The following is a 19388-nucleotide window of genomic DNA, read 5'->3' as shown; positions in this document are numbered from 1 at the left end:
CCAGATGTGATATGGGTTCACTGGTGGGCAGCCTTTCTTTGTGTCCATCCTCTGTGCCGTACTCGAGGTTTGCTGGTGGACTGGATGAGGACAGTAATTGTATTTGGCGCGAAGCTTACCTCGAAGTGTTCCTTCACTGAGATCCCTCCCACGGGGGGCCGGACCTTGCTGAAGATTCTGAGAGCGAGCTGGCGGGCAGACTGCGAGGGGTTCTGGGGCCGTAACACCACCTGAGTAAAACCCAAACATCACACTGAGTGTAAAGCACGGGGAGTCCTACAGTGCATTCCATTCCTGAAAATACAGGGATCTGTCATTTATGAAGTGGCACAAGGCACTTAGAAAATAATAATAGGGTTGGCCAGAGTCAACATGGGTGTCTGAAAAGGGAAACTGTGTTTGACAAATCTGCTGGAGTACAAGGACGAACCAGGTGGGATTGTTCACCTGGACTTTCAGAAGGCCTCTTTCACACAAGAGATTGTGGAACAGTTAGAACACAAGGGGTTTGGGAATGGTACACTGCTATGAATAGGGGGCTGGTTAATGGATACATAGGAGGAATACATGGGTAATTTTCGGGTTAGGAGGCTGTGACCAGTGGGGTGCCCCAAGGATCGGTGCTGGGCCCCAGCTCTTCACAATCTGCATCGGTCATCAAGGGGATCAAGTGTAAAATATCCAAGTTTGCTGATCAAATAAAGCTGGGTAGCAGTGTGGGCTGTGAGATAGATGACAACAGGTTTCAGAGGCAGATTAAATAATGAGCATATGGAAGACAGAATATAATGTGGGAAACAATGTCATCCACTCTGGTGGAAAACCAACTAAAAGACAGAATATTTTTAAGTGGTGAGTTACAGCAAGGTGTAAGCACTCAGAGTGATCTCAACATCCTCGGACACAACCCTCCGAAAGTTAATGTGGTAACAGCAAACAATTAGTGAAGCAAACGGTACATTGACTTATATTGCAAGAAGATTTGAGGGTGAGGTTAGAAAATCTTACTTCATTCTCACAGTGTCCCCGTGAGATGCTTTGAAATATTGCTACAGGCCTGATCACAGGACACGCTTGCAATAGAGGAAGTATGATGTAGATTCACCAGTCTGCTTCCTGGGACGGGAGGCTTGTTATGTGAGCAGAGATTGGGTAGACTAGATTGTAGTCTCTTGAGCTCAGAAGGATAATTTCCTTGAAACATACAAAACTTCTTAAGGGGCTCGGCAGGGTAGGTGAAATGTTGCTGTTCGCCCTGGCTGGAGAAAACAGTCTCAAAATAAGGAGTCAACCAGAGGACAGAAATAACAAGAATATTCTTCACTCAGAGCGTGGCGAATATTTGGAATCTTCGGCACAAGAGGACCGAGAACGTTCAAAACGGGGGTCGATTGTTTTACAAATATTAAGGGAATCAAGCAATATGGGGTTAGTGCAGGAATGCCGCACCACGGGAGGGGCGGTACTGAGGGACTGTCACTGTGGGAGGGGTGGTACTGAGGAAGCATCGCACTGAGGGAGGGGCGGTACTGAGGCAGGGCCACACTGTTGGGGGGGGGGGGGGGGGGGGGCACAGTACTGAGGTTCTGGCCGGTCGGCCTGCCTGCCCATCTTCCATGCTTACATGCGCGCGCGGGTGTCTTTGGAGAGGGAGCACGCGGTCTCCGCAGGCACCCTGGCTGAGTTCTGCGCTCGGTGGGCTCAAGAGATAGCGTGCGTTGTGGACGATACCAATACGATTTTGATATGAAATATTGAGTGTTGCGGTACCGGACGTAACGACGTGTGTGTGCTCTCACGGTGTCAGTTTACAATAATCTCTGAAGTTCTGTAGTTGATTAGATGATCATTTCTGTATTAGATGTACACATTCGATATTTGTAGTCTTTTGTAGTGCTTTTAACTAATAAATGTTTTATACAAAAGAAAAGGGGTGGTACTGGGGGAGTGCCGCACGCTAGTGGCCTTTTACAGCTGCAGTGTTAAATTGAGTCCCTGTCACTTTGATCAGGAGACACTGAAGGAAATAAATGGGATTGATGGGATTGCTCTGAGAGCTGGCATAGACTCAATGGGCTGAATGGTTTACTATGTTTAAATGAAACATGAGAAATATGAATCATCAGGAGTGTTGAGGATGTGCAGTACAAATACAGGCTATTGTGCTTACCTTGTACAGGGAGTTTGGCAGCTGGTTGTTCATGGTGAAGGAGCCCAGCTCCAACAGGTGCTCAGCAGTGTCATCCGATTTATTCACCTGTTGGTAGCAAGAAGCAATGTTCAATCCCTGGTTTGTGCAACCTGGCTAGGCTCAACCAGGAGGGTCCTGCATTGGAGGACTCCAGTTCTGGGGATAGGCTGGGCTTGTTTACTCTGCAGTGAAGGGGATTGAGGATTGACCTGATAAAATGTACAAGATTATGAGAGGCAGAGATGGGGAGAACCTTTTTCCAAGGTAGGGTCATTGACAGAGTGAGAGGAAGGAGTTTGAAAAGGGATCTGAGGGGGTAGGTTTTTTTTTTACACAGAGGACGGTCGATATCTAGAACCTGCTGCCAGAGGAGGTTGTGGAATCAGATACAATTACTATATTTCAGAGACATTTAGGCAGGCACTTCAATAAGCAAGGCGTAGGCTTGAAGGGGCCATCCTAATGCAGGTAAATGGGCTTACTGTGGATGCGTGAGAGGTCAGCATGGATCTGGTGGGCTGAAGGGCCTGTTTCTGTGCTGTACGGCACCTCCATCTGTGCTGCTTCATTCTCCAGATAGGAATGCTCAGTGAAACACGTCTCACCCCACCACTGTGTGTGAGACCGTTACCAGTGATGGGAGATGGCCGGTGGATGGGAGGGACTGAGGGGATACAAGGATTTATAAAGGAATCACTTGCAAGGCCAGCATTTGTTGTCCATCTGGGGAGGGAGCAGGTGGTCAGCAGAGCTGCCTTGTTGCACAACCACGGTCTTTCTCATGGACACAACCAAGTGTCTCACTGGAGCATTTCCGGCCAGTGTCGACCACACTGCGGTGGGTCTAGAGTCACGAGTAAGGACAGCAAATTCCCTTCCCAAAGGGTCTTGAATAAAGCGGATGGGTTTATATTCTGAAACTGCAGGGTTGTTACGAAGATCCTGCCGTTCAGGACAGAGGAGAGATGAAACCTGCAATCTTTGGAGTTCCCTACCTATGAGGGGGCTGAGTATATTCAGGCAGAGATCGATACATTTTAGATATTAAGGGATGAAGGGTTAGTGCAGGAAAGTAGCAGTGAGGTAAAACATCAGCCATGGTCTCACTGAAGGCTGAGAGGTGACCTTATCGAGGTTTATAAAATCATGAAGGACATAGATAAGGTGAACGGTCAGTCTTTTTCCCAGGGTAGGGGAGTCCAAGATACAGAGAGCAGAGGTTTAAGGTGAGAGGGGAAAGATTTAAAGGGGACAAGAGTCAAGCTTTTCCACACAGAGGGTGGTGGGTATATGGAACGAGCTGCCATTAGAAGTGATAGAGGTAGGTACGATTACAAAAGACATTTGGACATGGTAGGAAAGGTTTAGAGGGACATGGGACACATGGGAGAAGCTAAGATGGGCACCTTGGTCGGCATGGACACGCTGTGCCAAAGGGCCTGTTTCTGGGCTGTACGTCTCTATGAATAGTGGGCCAGGCAAGATAAGCCAAATGGCCCACTCTCCCTTCTGTTTCTTACGTTCCTGACCACCATTACTGATTACAGCGCGATACTGATGTACTTCATTCACTGAACTTAAATTCCCTGCTGACAATGGTGGGATTTGAACTCATGTCACTGGATCATTAGTCCAGTAACATAACCCCCGTCACATTGTGGGACATGAGGAGAAGATAAGAGATTTCTTTATTAGTCACATGTACATCGAAACACACAGTGAAATGCATTTTTTGCGTAGAGTGTTCTGGGGGGCAGCCCGCAAGTGTCGCCACGCTTCTGGCGCCAGCATAGCACGCCCACAACTTCCTAACCCGTACGTCTTTGGAACATGGGAGGAAACCGAAGCACCCGGAGGAAACCCATACAGACACGGGGAGAACGTACAAACTCCTTACAGACAGCGGCTGGAATTGAACCCAGGTCGCCGCTACACAAGGGAGAGGTGAGCTTCATCTGCCTGAGAGGTCAGCCTTGTCGGTGGGAAGCCCTTCCAAAGCAGTGGCCTAAAGATGCACCATAAAGTTATCAGCAGGGAATTTAAGCTGGAGTACTCTATACAGTTCAGGTCACCCACTTATAGGAAGGATGTGATTGCATGGCAGAGGGTGCAGAGGAGATTCACCAGGAGACACAAGAGACTGCAGATAGCAACACACAAAATGCAGGAGGAACTCAGCAGGAGATTCCCCAGAATGTTGCCTGAGGTGGAGTGTTTCCGTTGGGAGGAGAGACAGGAGAGCCTGGGTTGTTTTCCTTGGAGCAGAGAAGACCGAGGGGGGACCAGATGGAGGTGTACAAAATTATGACAGTCATGACGGGAGAAAGTAGGAAAGATTTCCCCATGGCAGAGTCCAGAGAGTCCAGCTTTAGGGTAAGGGGTTACTAGGTTTAGCAAGAATCTGCAGAAGAACCTTTTTCACCCAGAGGTTAGATAGGACACACTGACTCCACCATGCTCAGCCAGAGACACTCATGATACTTAAGGAGCACCTTGAATCGTCAAGACTTGGAAGGCTGGGAAACGTGCTGGGAAATGGGATCATAGGTTGAAACTCTCTAGTCCAGCACCCTTGGGACCTGATAGGTTCCGCAATGCAGAAAATCCAGACGACAGACATTGGCGCCCATCATCTTGGACTGAGCAGGGAACTGTTCTTTTTAAGTACAGACACTCCCCGGGTCACACAAGAGTTCCGAGAATTCTCTATATCCCAAAGTCGGAAACGCTGTCGGCTGAGATCCCAAAGGTCGCTCTGGGAGGTTAATTAGAGTCACACAGCAGAGAAACAGGCCCTTCAGCTCAACTCATCCATGGTACCTACCTGAGCTAATCCCATCACCTGCATTTGGCCCATATCCCTCTAAACCTTTCCTGTCCATGTACCTGTCCGAGTGTCTTTTAAATATTCTAATTGTACCCACCTCCACCACTGACCTCTCTGTGTGATAAAGTTGCCCCTCAGGTCCTTTTAAGTTAGCTGCAGATTATTATAGGTTTTAGGTTAATTTGAGATCTCAGTTAGGATGAGTTAATTAGTACCGATCTATAGTACAGATTCAAAGGATGCCGGACCATGGGAGTTGTCAGATCACAGATGTTGGACGAGAGGGTTTCAGCCTGTGGTTAATTGATGGTCAGCAGAGACACAATGGGCTGAAGGGCCTGCGTCTGCACTGTACGTGATCACCAAGAGAACCCCGCACACATCCCCCTCTATCAGCCGCTGCCATTCCCCAGCAACGCCCGGCATTCCCCACTACCTTGCTGTACAGGAACCGCTGCAGCTCCAGCTCAGCGATGCCCAGCTGCCCGTCCTCCTCCGTCAAGCGCCAGCGAGCCTGGGCAAAGTAAACCTCGGTGCGCCGCACCACGCTCACGTCCTCCTGCTGCTTACGGAGCTCCAACTTGTTTGCCCGCTGGAGCTGGAAGTCCTTGAAACACCTGAAAGGCACAGGGTCAGACAGGGTCACAGGGCAAGGGCAACTCTGAAGCTGCAGGGCCGCTGATAATGGGAGCTTGCTGTGCACAAATGGACTGACACGTTTCTTACAGCCAACAAAATAGTAACTGAGACACAGTTGCCTTTCTACGGCACATCAAAACTTCCTCAACTTGCTTTGGAACAAGACCTGCAAATGCTGCAGAAGTACTTCCAATGCAAGTCTGAGCGAGCTGGGGATGACAAAAACTCAAACAGCAGTTCTGAGACTTGCTGAGTATTGCTGAAGTGTAGGTGACACGGTGGTGCCAGACACCAGGGTTCAATCCTGACACTGCTGATGTCTGTGTGGAGTTTGCACGTTCTCCTTGTAACCGTGTGGCTTTCCCCCAAGCGCTCTGGTTTCCTCCCACATCCCAAAGACGTGCAGGTTGGTAGGTTAATTGGCCGCTGTAAACTGTTCCCAGTGTGTAGGTAGGTGGGAGGATCTGGGAGGGGTGAGGGGAATGTGGGAAGAATAAAATGGGATAAGTGTCGGATTAGTTTACCCCCTACACCCCTACCTCCCTGTTCTGTAACCTCCACCCCCTGCACCCCTCCTGTTCTGTAACCCCCTCTGGCCCCTACTCCCCTCATCTCTGTAACCCCCTCCAGTCCCTAAACCCTTCCATGTCTCTGTAACCCTCTCAGAAATAATGCAGATGGTTTGGAAGTAACAGAGAGCTGTGAAAATATGAAATTCTTTGACACAACAATGGCTGCCAGGAGTTTTCCTGAGTTAGATCGATGGACCCTTGTTGCCAAGGGATATGAAGCTAGGAGTATAGGTGTACAGAGCAGCAGGGTCGAAATGAATGGCAGAGCAAGCCAAAGGGACTGAATGCCCATCTGTCCTTGCGTCTGCTCAGAAAGAGGATAGAGAGCTCCCCTCACTGTCTACAGAGTCTGGTTAAAGGGAGATATCACAAACCACAGCAAACAAAACTCGGACCAAAGTATCTCAGAGTAAAAGTGCTGTGATTTCACCACAACCGGGGTAAGTGGATGTTGATAGTTTGTGTATATGGGAGCACTAAAATGCAGTCTCCAGGGGAGATAGATGGAGTAAATTACTCCAGCATTTCTGTTTTATATTTGGCCAAGGCAGTGCAGAACCACAATATGGAAGGGTAACTACACAGGTCCGTGTCAGAGTAATGGAAATGCAACAGTGCAACAGGACAGCACACATTTCCGATGTTAAACTGCAGGGCAGGGAGAGAGCTCCACACTTGCCTGATAAGAATGTTGAGCTCCTCGCTCTTGGCCTGTAGATCTGTCTTCTCTTGGTTCAGCCGGATCTGCAGGTCGTGGCTCTGGTTCAACAGCGCGGTGCTCCTACTGTCGTCCTGTAGTGACTGAAACAGAACAAACCAATCACCTTCATCCAGCACAACACCTCCACAGTTCACAGCAACACCAAATCTGTGCCTCCAGTGGTGACGTTCCCTCTCCCACACCTCCCAGAGAGAGGTCGTGAGTTCAAGCCAGGAGACTCGGGGCAGAAATCCAGACCACAACAGTACAGAGGGAGGGCCGCACTGTGGGAGGGGCAGTACTGAGGGGGGGGCATTACTGAGAGAGCACTGCACCGAGGGAGGGGCAGTGAGGGAGTGTCATTGGTATTTGACCCTGGGAGGATCTGATACTCCCTCCCAACCCCTACATTACAATGCTCCCTAAACCCAGGCCACACCATGTGTCTGAAGTGAGTCACTCAATGCCCAACACGTATCCCACAGGATTCCTGTGCTGTGCCTGTTAACACTCCCTACACTCACTGCCACTGCTCTGGGCTGTGACAGTGCCCGTTCCACATTCCGGACAGAGGAGAGAGGGGTGGTTACCTTGACGATCAGGTAGATCTGTTTCTCCAGCTGCCGGATCCGGGTGACGTGCATCCTGACAGCATCCTGTAGGTGTAGGATACTGTTCCGCTGCTCTTCTGGATTGCTGGAGATCTCCAGCTGGAACCGGACTCTCTGCTTCCTCTCACTGTGCTCCTGCAATCAGGACAAAGGTGTAACCAGCAACTGTCCTCTCACAGGCACTCCACACACACTGACCCTCACTGGGGAACGGGTCCCACACACACGCACACTGACCCTCACTGGGGGACGGGTCCCACACACGCACACTGACCCTCACTGGGGGACGGGTCCCACACACACTGACCCTCACTGGGGGATGGGTCCCACACACACACACACTGACCCGCACTGACCCGCACTGGGGGACGGGTCCCACACACACACACACACACACTGACCCGCACTGGGGGACGGGTCCCACACACACACACACACACACTGACCCTCACTGGCGGACGGGTCCCACACACACACACACTGACCCGCACTGGGGGACGGGTCCCACACACACACACACACACTGACCCTCACTGGGGGACGGGTCCCACACACACACACCGATCCTCACTGAGGGACGGGTCCCACACACATACACACCGATCCTCACTGTAGAATACTTTATAGGATCACTAAGGCTGAGTGATAATACATCATTTGACTGGGTGAGGCATCACAGACATTTCCAGCAATTGATCTTTCATGGCCCACTGGGGTCAATGCAGATGAAGATATTTCCTCTCAACTCAGTCCTGAAAGGCTGGCCCCTTACTTTAAAACTCTGACTCTTGGTTCTCAATCTCCAGCCATTGAAAATCTCACACCAACATCCACCAATCAATGAATTTTGTTTGTTTCGGAGAAATAACTGGAATCAAAACTTTTAGTTCCAGATTTAGTCGGTTACTGGAACTTAAATTGTGCAGCTGCCCTGGTGACATTCCCAGCCACATCTCTGCATCAGTAGCCCAGAACTCTGGCTGCAAGCCAGTAACCATTTTGGTAATGATTAAACGTGTCAGACTTCTGAATCAATCACCTCTTTCACATCTCCTTCCTGGTGTTGCTACCACGTTCTCAGACTCTTAATTCTACCTCTCTCGGTTACTCTGTTACTGTCACTTCAGCATTTATGTTTGCACTACTTCAGATTGCACCACAATCTTTGCACCATTCTGCTGTTGTGTGTTCCTCACAGTTATTGTTCATTTACTTTACCATGTACAATGTTTACTCTGTAAGCTTCACGTGAGCGAGGCATTTCATCACACCCTGGTGTGTGTGACAATAAACTAAGGGTGAATCTAATGAAATATCAGCGTGAAATGTTAACTCAGTCTCTCCGTCCTCAGGTGCTGCCTGACCTGCTGAGTGTTTCCAATTGCAGGACCACACAAGTTGTTTTCTTGTTTCTGGAATTGAGGAACGAACTCCCTAACATCCACACTCACTCAATCAGCCGTAGGTGATCCCAGAATTATCCATCTCTGCGTGCAAACCTACTTTGCGTTTTGGTTCAACGAGCAGGAGCAGGTTGTTGACGATATCCAGGATCATGGCATACTGCACTGGGTTGGTGGATATCTCCAGGTCGTGATGGATCAGGGTGAATGTGTCCACGGCACCTGAATGTGGATTGTATTCGGAGTGAAAAGCAGTGCAGCAAATATAGCAGAAGTAAAATACCTGCAACTTACCAGATCCCCTGCAAGTCTCTCCCACACAGTTATCAACTCCAGCCAGTCACTCCCCTGCACAACCCTAACCCTACCTCAGCAGTGGAACACTACGGACCACCTCTTGCACCACCATGGACTTGTCTCTGACTGTGGAAAACAAGACACCAGTGCAAAAAATAAACACAGTCTGTTCTTTCTTCATTGTTTTGCATAACTTACGCTCTGTGTGTTGTCAGTACCGATGTGCCTGTGATGCTGCTGCAAGCAAGTTTTTCATTGTACCTGTACCTCACTGTACATGTGCACATGACAATAAGCTCGACGACTTGACTTGACTTCACGGGATGGAAAAGTCAAAATACTAGAGGGCGTACCGTTATGGTGAGAGAGGGAAAGTTTAAAGGAGATTTGCGAGGCAAGTTTTTTGTTACACAGAGTTGTAGGTAGCTGGAACATGTTGCCAGGTGTGATGGTGGAAGCAGATACAATAGTGCTGTTAAAGAGGCATTTAGACACGTATGTGAACAGGCAGGGAATGGAGGGATATGGATCACGTGCAGGCAGATGTGCAGTTTAAACTGGCGTCATGGTTGGCACAGACGTGGTGGGCTGAAGGGCCTGTTCCTGTACTGTTCTATGTTCTAAGGTGACCCATCAGACCTATCAGAGTGGCAGTAATTGGGTAAGTTCAGCATTGAACCTGCTGGTATCCTATGACAATCTGACAACTTTATATCTCTGTACTTCAACAAATCAGAGTTGCTTTCGCAACGCTGGGCTGTATGATCTAATTGTCCACGTCACAGGTTGGACCTTGCTGTCGTCAGGAGACCCTGGTTCCCGGCACTGATGAATAGTGAGGTTATAGAGCAAATGGCCCCATCTTAACCCTCACTGGATTTGTAAGGAACTCTTGCTTTGGTCCTCTCCACAAATGGAAATATTTCTTGACAACAATTCTATTGAACCCGTCTCTCACTTTAAAGCACACTCCTCAGCTTCTTTGGGGAAAATCTCGCCGCCTGTTCAATGTGTCAGGCTGGACTGTGAATAACCTTCACAGGGAGGTCTTGTCCCAGTTGTGCAGGGTGTTGGCGATAACATTGAAGACAGTCCAAAGGAGATTCACTGGGGTATTTCCTGGGATAAGAGGGGTCTCCTATGAAGAGAAGCTGGACAGTTTGGGTCTGTATTCCTTGGAGTTTAGAGGAATGAGGGGTGACCTTATTCAAACACAAGATCCTAAGGGGGCTTGACAGGGTAGATGTTGAGATGTTTCCACTGGGAAAGAGTCATTAACAAAAGGAACAGAGATACAAAATAAGGGGCTGGTCATTTAAAACTGAGGTCTGTAGAACTTCCTTCTCTCAGAGGGTAGTGGATCTTCTCTGCCCCCAAGGGTGGTGGAGGCCGGATCATTGGATATACTTAAGGTGGGGATAGACAAACGTTTGAAAGATCGAGGAATTGAGGGCATGGGGAACTGGCACAGGCCAGAATACACCAGCCGTGACAGTACTGAGTGACGGGGCAGGTTTGAGAGGCCGAGTGGCCTACCCCTTGCTGCTACTTGGTTGTGTTCTCATGAGTGAGTGACGAGGGTGTGCCATGCCTGTGGCGGGAAGGAATAGATGGAGTGCTCACATCGACTGATACAGGGCCTCAATGAGCTCACACGATACTGCATCTCCATGCAAGTAGCATGAAGCCATCCGAACAGTTACCATCAAACACAAAGGGAACTAAAGAATACCGAGTCACAGGTAGCAGAAGTCCCGGGGTGAAAGGGAATGGAGACCAACTGTGGCTATTGATCTGAAGTTGCCTGTTCTGTCACATCAGCCCTTCCCCAACAAAAGGAAATCTGGTTGTTTTGTTTGTCTCTCCTGAACCCCCTTTCTCCCTTTCTCTGCATAATTCTGTGTGGCACCTCTTTGAGAGATGTCAGTTACCAACCTAACCCAGCCCTGTTATCTGCTCCCAGGATCAGTTCACTGTGCTCCCAGCACACAACAGGAGAGCTTCTTTCCCAAGCTCCAACCTCGCTCCAGATTGTATCTATGCCTGCGATACCAAGTCCTACACCCACTCTCCACGTCTAGTATCACTCAGGACTCTCACACCCACCATTCTGCTTCTTCAGAAGGTCCTCCTTCTGGTCTTCATGAACCTCAGGTGGTTTGATCTGGGTTGCCAACTCAGGCTCGATATCGTGGCTGTAACTGACGTAGAACATCCGGCAGCTACAGCGGGAAATTATCCTCTGCACTTGTTGGGTCTGATAGCCTTGAGCGGGGAGGTTCCAGTCTGAAGGAAGGGAAACCAAGAACAGAATTAATCAGCATGTGCTGCTGGCAGTTCACTTCCAGTAATTTGCCAAATTCTTTTTGAATCCATCTGCGGGAACCTGTAACGGGGAAGGCAACTCTCTCTAAGGACAGCATGGGTTGGACACAGAGCGATGCTCCCTCTACACCGTCCCATCACACACTCCCGGGGTCAGACACAGAGTGAAGCTCCCTATACACTGTCCCATCACACACTCCCGGGGTTAGACACAGGGTGAAGCTCCCTCTACATCGTCCCATCACACACTCCCGGGGTCAGACACAGAGTGAAGCTCCCTCTACACTGTCCCATCACACACTCCCGGGGTCAGACACTGGGTGAAGCTCCCTCTACACTGCCCCATCACACACTCCCAGGGTCAGACACAGAGTGAAGCTCCCGATACACTGTCCCATCACACACTCCCAGGGTCAGACACAGAGTGAAGCTCCCTCTACACTGTCCCATCACACACTCCCGGGGTCAGACACTGGGTGAAGCTCCCTCTACACTGCCCCATCACACACTCCCAGGGTCAGACACAGGGTGAAGCTCCCTCTACACTGTCCCATCACACACTCCCGGGGTCCGAGACAGCATGTGCTGTTATGGGATATCAGTGAATGACCAATATTGTTTGTTGAGGGATGGTGTCCGAGGAAGAACTTTCTTTCATAACTACCCCATCTATCTGAGAGTGCCGATGGGTCCTCGAGCTTGATAACATCTCAGAGTGATGGTTCTTCCAACAATACAGCTTTGCCTCAGTATTTTACTGGGAGGGTTGCCTGAACTAAGTGAGACTCGAAACTGTGACCTTGCGACTCAGACGCAAGAGGGAGTGAATAAGAATGGGAGGAAGTTACCCTCTGGGCCAGGGCTGACACCTTGTGGTGGGTTGCTCAAGGTGAGATCTGGTGCATCCAGTGAGCAACAGTGCAGTCCCTGGCAGGAGCTGGGAATTCCTTCTGTTGTGATCGGATGCCTCTCAGCCCCTTCCTCTCACCTGTCGTTGTGCTGACCATGCCTCCCACAGCCTGTCCACTCTCCATCAACTCCGCCACAGAGTCCAGGTTCCGGCTGCGATGCTCTTCAATGTTTTTGACCTGAAGTGGAAACATTAGTAATTGAACGACTTTCCTCTACTGGGGACAATTAGCATCAGACAACAGGTGCCACCCTTAATCCAAGGACGTTTCAAACAGGAGGGATTTTCCCTCTCACAGTGGTGTCTCCTGGGATGAGGGGAGGAAGGGGTTTTTGCCACAAGGCTGGTCCACGGGAACCAGCTAGTCGGAGCTCAGTGGCTCAAACAGTCAGATGTACAACCATTTTCTTCAGTGTTTTTAAACAGTAAAATGTCCCAAAGTCTTGCACACAGACGTAATGACACAGAAGTAGCACTGGGCTACACAGTGGAACAGGTGACCACATTACAGGAAGGATGTGGAGGCTTTGGAGAGGGTGCAAGAGAGGTTCACCAGGATGCTGCCTGGATTAGAGGGTATGAGCTATAAGGAGAGGTTGGACAAACTTGGGTTGTTTCCTCTGGAGCGGCAGAGGCTGAGGGGAGACCTGATAGAAGTTAATAAAATTATGAGAGGCATAGATAGGATAGACAGTCAGGGTTCCTGTCTCAGCGTAGAAATCTCAATTACCAGAGGACATGCATTTAAAGTGAGAGGGGGAAAGTTTAAAGGAGATGTGAGGGGCAAGTTTTGTTTTTACACAGAGAGTGGTGGGTGCCTGGAATAGGCTGCCAGGAGTAGTGGTGGAAGCAGATACGATAGTGGCGTGTGAGAGGTTTTTAGATAGACACATGAACATGCAGGGAATGGAGGAACATGGATCATGTGCAGGCAGAAGGGACTAGTTTGATTTGGCATTGTGTTCGGCACAGACATTGTGGGTGGAAGGTCCTGTTCCTGTACTGTATGTTCTATGTCCTATGTAACATGGTCACGGATAGGGGAATTGAGAGGTGGAGAGGGGAGAATGCCAGGGATTGAGGAACAGGTAAAGCTGGTGTCGAGAGGGACAGGGGAGAGACGCTGACCCGTGAGAGATGGCCTCGAACCTCACCTCTAACCACAGCTGGCGTTCCTCCTTCTCTGCAGGGTTGGTCTCCATGGTGGCGAAGTACTGCATGCCGTCCAACAGGCAGGTCCAGGTGGCCTTCTGCTTGAGGGTGTCATTGTACCAGGCTGGGTGGTGCAGGCACTGTAGGAGCTGTGCCTTGGCGGCACTTACAAAGACACAGCCTTCTGTCTCTGCACCTCTTAACATCACCTAATTAGAGAGAGATCAGAGCGCACACATCACGAGAGGTCAAAGGACATGGTGTCGTCAGAGGGCACTCAACAGAGGGTAATGAACACTAGAGGAGTGAACGAGAGGCAAGGATGGAGAAGGTGGGGTCTCAGAGCGAGGTGAGAGAGGGGTAACGGTGGGGAGGGGGGAGGGAGGCGGGAAGGCAGATGTGGGGGGGTGTTCTTTCTCTGTGGCACTGAGATGCTTCTCTCAGTGTCCCCTCCAGCTTTCCCCCACCTGGGAGTTCACCAGCTCGATCAGCCAGTTGCGGTTAATCACATCATCGGTCTGACAGGCTGCACTCCCGTACAGCTGGTCACACACCCCGGAGTCCTCCTCTGTGAAAACGACAAACTTGTCTGTCTCCTCGATCAGCTTCTGCAACATTGAGGCACCTGGGCAAGGAACGGAGAGAGAGCATCATGGGGACCGAGGACAGCATTGTGTGTTTCTTCCCCCTCCTTCCAGACTCCCAGGGCGCCCCCAAAGCACATCAGAGCCAACTGAGAATACTCCTTGGATACAGGAAGTGTGCACAGCAGGAGCCCACAAACCACAACATGGCAATTACCTGATAAATCTGCTTCACTGAATAATGGACCCAGGACCCTGCTCTTCCTGTAGGATCCAAAGGACACAATTACGCCCACCCAAGAGGGCAGACAGGGGCTTGGATTAAAGACTGCACTGCCTTAAGAGTGTGGCGTCCCTTGGTACTGCACTGGAAGCCAGTGGAGAATCTGTCACTGAATAATACAGCAGGAAACAGGCCCTACAGCCCCTTGAGTCCATAATGTTCACCAACCTCCCATTTACACTAATCCTGCACTAATCCCATTTTATTCTCCCCACATTCCCATCCACTCCCCCCAGATTCCACCCCCTCACCCACACACTGACGGCAATTTACAGCAGCCAATTAACCCACCGACCCTCATGTCTAGGATGTGGGAGGAAGCTGTAGCACCCGGAGGAAACCCAGGGAGAACGTGCAGACTCCACACAGAGAGCAGCGGAGGTCAGGGTGGAACCCGGGTGTCTGGTGCTGGGAAACAGCAGCTCTACCAGCTGCGCCACTGAGCTCAAGATCTCTGGACAGGATCTTACAAGCTTCTGATTTGGGGGCAAGAGACCACAGCTCACACCATTACCTGCCGTCACCTGCGTCCTTTACCCAGACCCTGCCCCAACACAGGGCGACCACAGCTCACACCATTTCCCCATCCCACCAGGAATGCAGGTGCCTCCTTCTGTGTCCCCACTAACTGATGATTTTATTTGGCAGTCTGACCCTGTGGGCGTTGAGATCCACAGGGACCCCTCACCTCCTCTCGCCGCCTCTCCTCGCAGCTGCCCCTCCGATCCACTTGCCAGCCCTCCCTGCAGTTTCTGCTCCGGCTTCTCGTCCTCCGTGGTGGAGAGAGCAGGGGGCGGCGGTGGGCGCTTCGGTTTCTTGGTCTGCAGGTTGGTGTCGATCTTTAACCCTTTCAGCGCCTCGGTGGACAGGTTGCGCTTCAGCACAGCCGCCTTCTTGTAGCCGTCATAGAGGCCGAACGCCACGGTGCGGTTGGTCGGTGTCCACGATGCTCGGAGGTCAACCAGGCATAGCTTGTGGGTGTAACTCCTCTCCTCCTTCACAGATACGTCCTAACCAGGCAGACACGTCACACCATGGCACACAGCTCAACCGCACGGAACCGCAGACGGTCCCGGTACAACTGCACGGAACCGCAGACGGCCCCGGTACAACTGCACGGAACCGCAGACGGCCCCGGTACAACCGCACGGACCCGTAGACGGTCCCGGTACAACCGCACAGAACCGCAGACGGTCCCGGTACAACTGCACGGAACCGCAGACGGTCCTGGTACAATCCTCCTCCCTCCTTTCACTGTTACCTTTCTCCTCCCCCTCCCCCACAGTTACCATAAAACACAGGAGCAGAATTAGACCATTCAGCCCATCGAGTCTGCTCCGCCATTCGATCATGGCTGATTTATTTTTCCCTCTCAACCCCATCCTCCTGCCTTCTCCCCATAACCTTTGACGCCCTCACTAATCAAGAACTATCAACCTCCGCTTTAAATATACCCAGTGACTTGGCCTCCACAGCCGTCTGTGGCAATGAATTCCACAGATTCACCACCTAAAGAGATTCCTCCTCATCTCAGTTCTAAAGGGACGTCCTTCTGTGCCCTCTGGTCCTAGACTCTCCCACTACGGGAAACATCCTCTCCACGTCCACTCTACTGAGGCCTTTCAATATTCGGTAAGGTTCAATGGGATCCCCCCTCATCCTTCCAAATGCCAGTGAGTACAGGCCCAGAGCCATCAAACGCTCCTCTTACGTTAACCACCCCCGATTCCTGGGTCATTCTTGCAAACCTCCTCTGGCCCTCTCCGACGCCAGCACATCCCTCCTTAGTTACCTCCCCCATGATTACCACCAACCCCCACAGTTACCACCCCCTCCCCCTATGGTTACCTCCCCCACTGTTACCACTCCCCCCCAAAGGTTACCACCCGCCCCCCCCCAACGGTTACCTCCTCCACCTTGTTGCTCTGCCGCTGGTAGTTGAGTGACGAGAGGCTGAGGAGGTGGGTCTTGGTCGCCTGCGAGTCCAGCCGCTGCTCGGCGCTCTCTTCCGTCGCCGATGTCACCAGGTAGACGGTGACCAGGTTCAGCTCACTGCACATCTCGGTGATGTTCCACTCCGAGATCGGGCGGCGCAACACCAAGCCCCCTGCTGAGGCACAGGCTGTCCGTGAGTACGCGCAGAGAGCTCCCGGGCAGGGAGAGTAACCAGTAAACCCCCCCACCGCTCCAGAGAGCAGGGTGACAGCAGGAATCCCAGATGTTGCCGGAATGGACAGCGGAGATGGGAAGAGGGGGAAGCTGGATAAACAGGTGAGTGGGAGAGGATGGGAGGAAGATGGAGAGCAGGGAGAGGAGAAAATGGCGGTAGAATTTTGGAAGTCTCCTCCGCAACTGAGGACACAGTGAAGCAGATGGTACAGCCGCTGCCTCACAGCTCCAGAGACCCGGGTTCGATCCCGACCTCTGGCGCTGTCTGTGTGGAGTTTGCATGTTCTCCCTGTGACCGCCTGAGTTTCCCGAGTGCTCCGGTTTCCTCCCACACGCCAAAGACATGGGGATTGGTGGGTTAATTGGCCACTGTAAATAGTCCCCGGTGTGGGGGTGAGTGGGGGGGGTTGATGGGAATGTGGGGAGAATAAAACGGGATTAGTGTAGGATTGGTGTGATGGTCGGACATGAACCCAATGAGCCGAAGGGCCTGTTTCCCACAACAATCAACAACTGATGTGAGATATGACGTCGATGTCAAACCTCAGACTGACGGATTTTTACTAACTGACAGGTTTGAGGAGACGGCCCAAAGGAGCCAAGTCAGAGACCAGATGTCAACTGGAATCCCATTCGGCAGTGGAACGGGGCAGAGGGGCTAAACGTCTCCTCTGGTTCCTAGGGATTTTTTTTGTATTAGGGTGGGGGTTGTGGGCAGCATTTCAGGAGGGATGGGTTTGAGAGATGGGGGAGATGAGGGTGGTTAAATCCTGAGGAACTACTGAGAGCAGCTGAGATTGTCAGACCTGGAAAAACCCGCCAGTGGAGATGTACAGACAACTCGAGGGAGAAGGTATCTGCTTTCACCGAGCTGCCTGTGGGCCACGGTAGCAGGAATGCCTCCCCTAGACTCCCTCCACCATAAGACCCACCCCACAAAAAGAACCCCAGATTCGGGTCCTTTACATCTCCAAACTGGTTTAGGGAGGGTGGCAGGGGAGGTGGAGAGAGTTTACTGTGAAATGGATAGGTTCATGGATAGCAAGGGTTTAGAGCAATATGGGGCAAAGGCAGGCAAATGGGACTTGGTCGGCATGGACGAGTTGGGCCGAAAGGCCTCTCTCTGTGCTGGGCAACTCTATGACTCTGAAATCTGTGGGATGGGATAACCGGACAAATTCTGGAATGGGAGATGGTGGGTTCCAATCCACCTCCATACTCAGCAATAGTTAAACACTCCTGCATGGGTAATTTAGTGGAACAATAAAATAAGACCTTGTATACAGAAAGCACCATCTAAGGTTCTGTGCCTGTTAACGGTTCCACAGCTTTTATGTTATGTATGTGGAAAGCTCTGGCCAATATTCACCATGATCTTAACATTGTCAAAGAAAACGAGTCATCTGTTTGCTGGTACTTCTGGGATCTTCCTGTGTACAAGTTGGCTGTGTTTCCAAGATAACAAGACTTACTAGTTCCTGAAAAGGCAGGTAAGTTGCTATAGAAACGCAAGTCTTTCTTACCCTGGGGAATGAACCTCTGGGTTCCTCGGGTGAACACGTACCCTTGGGAGCACTGTACCTCGATGCCCCGCTGTTGGGCAAATGATGCCCAGTAATGAACCTGAGGGGTCAAATTACAAGGATCAGACAATACCCAACATCAATGGAAATCTCACAGAAACACACCCAGGCACTCCCAGGGAGATCTAGAGAGAACAGGACACTCTCCAAGCATCCAGAAACACTTGGACACTCCCAGAGACCAGGAAACTGCCTTGGAGACCCGGACATTCACAGAGAAACCCAGAGAGATCTGGACACTCTGGAGTCACGCAGAGAACCTGGATACTCCCACAGCCACTCAGAAACTCCCAGAGAGACCTGGAAACACTCAGAGAGATCCAGAGACTGGAAAACTCCAAGAGGCTTCCAGAGATGGCAGAAAACAGGACAGCAGGGAACTCCAGGTCACCAGAAAACACTCTTAGATGTCCAGTCACACACAGATACATAACTGAAGAATTAGCTGCCTGAAAGGCAGTGTTTGTCTGAGAGCAACAGCTCCACAATGTGGGGAGGAGATGAAGATACCCTCTGTACTAATGCTGGATCACTGAGGGGCATGAGGTACATTACCTGTAACTGAGGGAAGACGGGGTTGAAGGATACCAGCTTGTAATGTTGGCTCAACTTCTTCTTACTTGGCTTCAGATTATTAAAGAGTTTCCCCCGACAGATGGGTCTGGAGACAGTTGTCCATGTTGCCCAGAAATTCTGCATCCAGCGCAGAGTGCTGCTGTACAACAGGATGCGTGACTCCGTGCTTCCTGAGAGGGGAATGGGAGGCATTACTGACTGGCTACAACATGTCTCCAATATGTCCACCAGTAAAACTTGGAGAGGGAACTCCACTCCCCAACCTACAGCAGTGGAAAAAAATTTCCTGAAAACTTCCAGGTTTATTTTGGAGTTCTCAAAAAATGTGTGAAAAACAAAGTACTCACTCACAGCACAGTGCAAACACACCCCCTTCTGGTACACACCCACTGAACAGTGCAAACACACCCCTTTCTGGTACACACTCACTCACAGCACAGTGCAAACACCCCCTTCCGGTACACACTCACTCACAGCACAGTGCAAACACACGCCCTTCCGGTGCACACTCACTCACTCTATGTTGCAAACACCAGTGTAAACACACCCTCCTAGTACACACTCAC

At 50.9% G+C, this 19388-nt stretch overlaps 1 protein-coding gene across 5 annotated transcripts in view; it reads right to left on the bottom strand.

The window, feature by feature from the left end:
- LOC127581456 (protein KIAA0100-like) overlaps nt 1-19388 on the bottom strand; it is a 56652-nt gene that overhangs the window by 7880 nt on the left and 29384 nt on the right. For 3 of the 5 annotated variants that reach the window (XM_052035885.1, XM_052035887.1, XM_052035889.1), the window contains 14 exons: nt 18802-18988; nt 18187-18286; nt 16402-16604; nt 15183-15504; nt 14095-14252; nt 13630-13836; nt 12554-12653; nt 11347-11526; nt 9044-9165; nt 7520-7675; nt 6909-7030; nt 5455-5635; nt 2171-2257; nt 120-230 (listed from right to left, as the gene is read on the bottom strand). In XM_052035885.1, coding sequence (XP_051891845.1) covers nt 120-230; nt 2171-2257; nt 5455-5635; nt 6909-7030; nt 7520-7675; nt 9044-9165; nt 11347-11526; nt 12554-12653; nt 13630-13836; nt 14095-14252; nt 15183-15504; nt 16402-16604; nt 18187-18286; nt 18802-18988 — 2236 coding nt within the window. Of the gene's footprint in view, nt 1-119; nt 231-1008; nt 1260-2170; nt 2258-5454; nt 5636-6908; nt 7031-7519; nt 7676-9043; nt 9166-11346; nt 11527-12553; nt 12654-13629; nt 13837-14094; nt 14253-15182; nt 15505-16401; nt 16605-18186; nt 18287-18801; nt 18989-19388 lie in introns of those variants that run through there. The other 2 variants (XR_007957955.1, XM_052035886.1) reach the window with 2 other exon arrangements.

This window comes from Pristis pectinata, chromosome 21 (assembly GCF_009764475.1).
Source record: "Pristis pectinata isolate sPriPec2 chromosome 21, sPriPec2.1.pri, whole genome shotgun sequence".
NCBI lineage: Eukaryota > Metazoa > Chordata > Chondrichthyes > Rhinopristiformes > Pristidae > Pristis > Pristis pectinata.
This window is presented reverse-complemented; position numbering and strand designations above follow the sequence as displayed.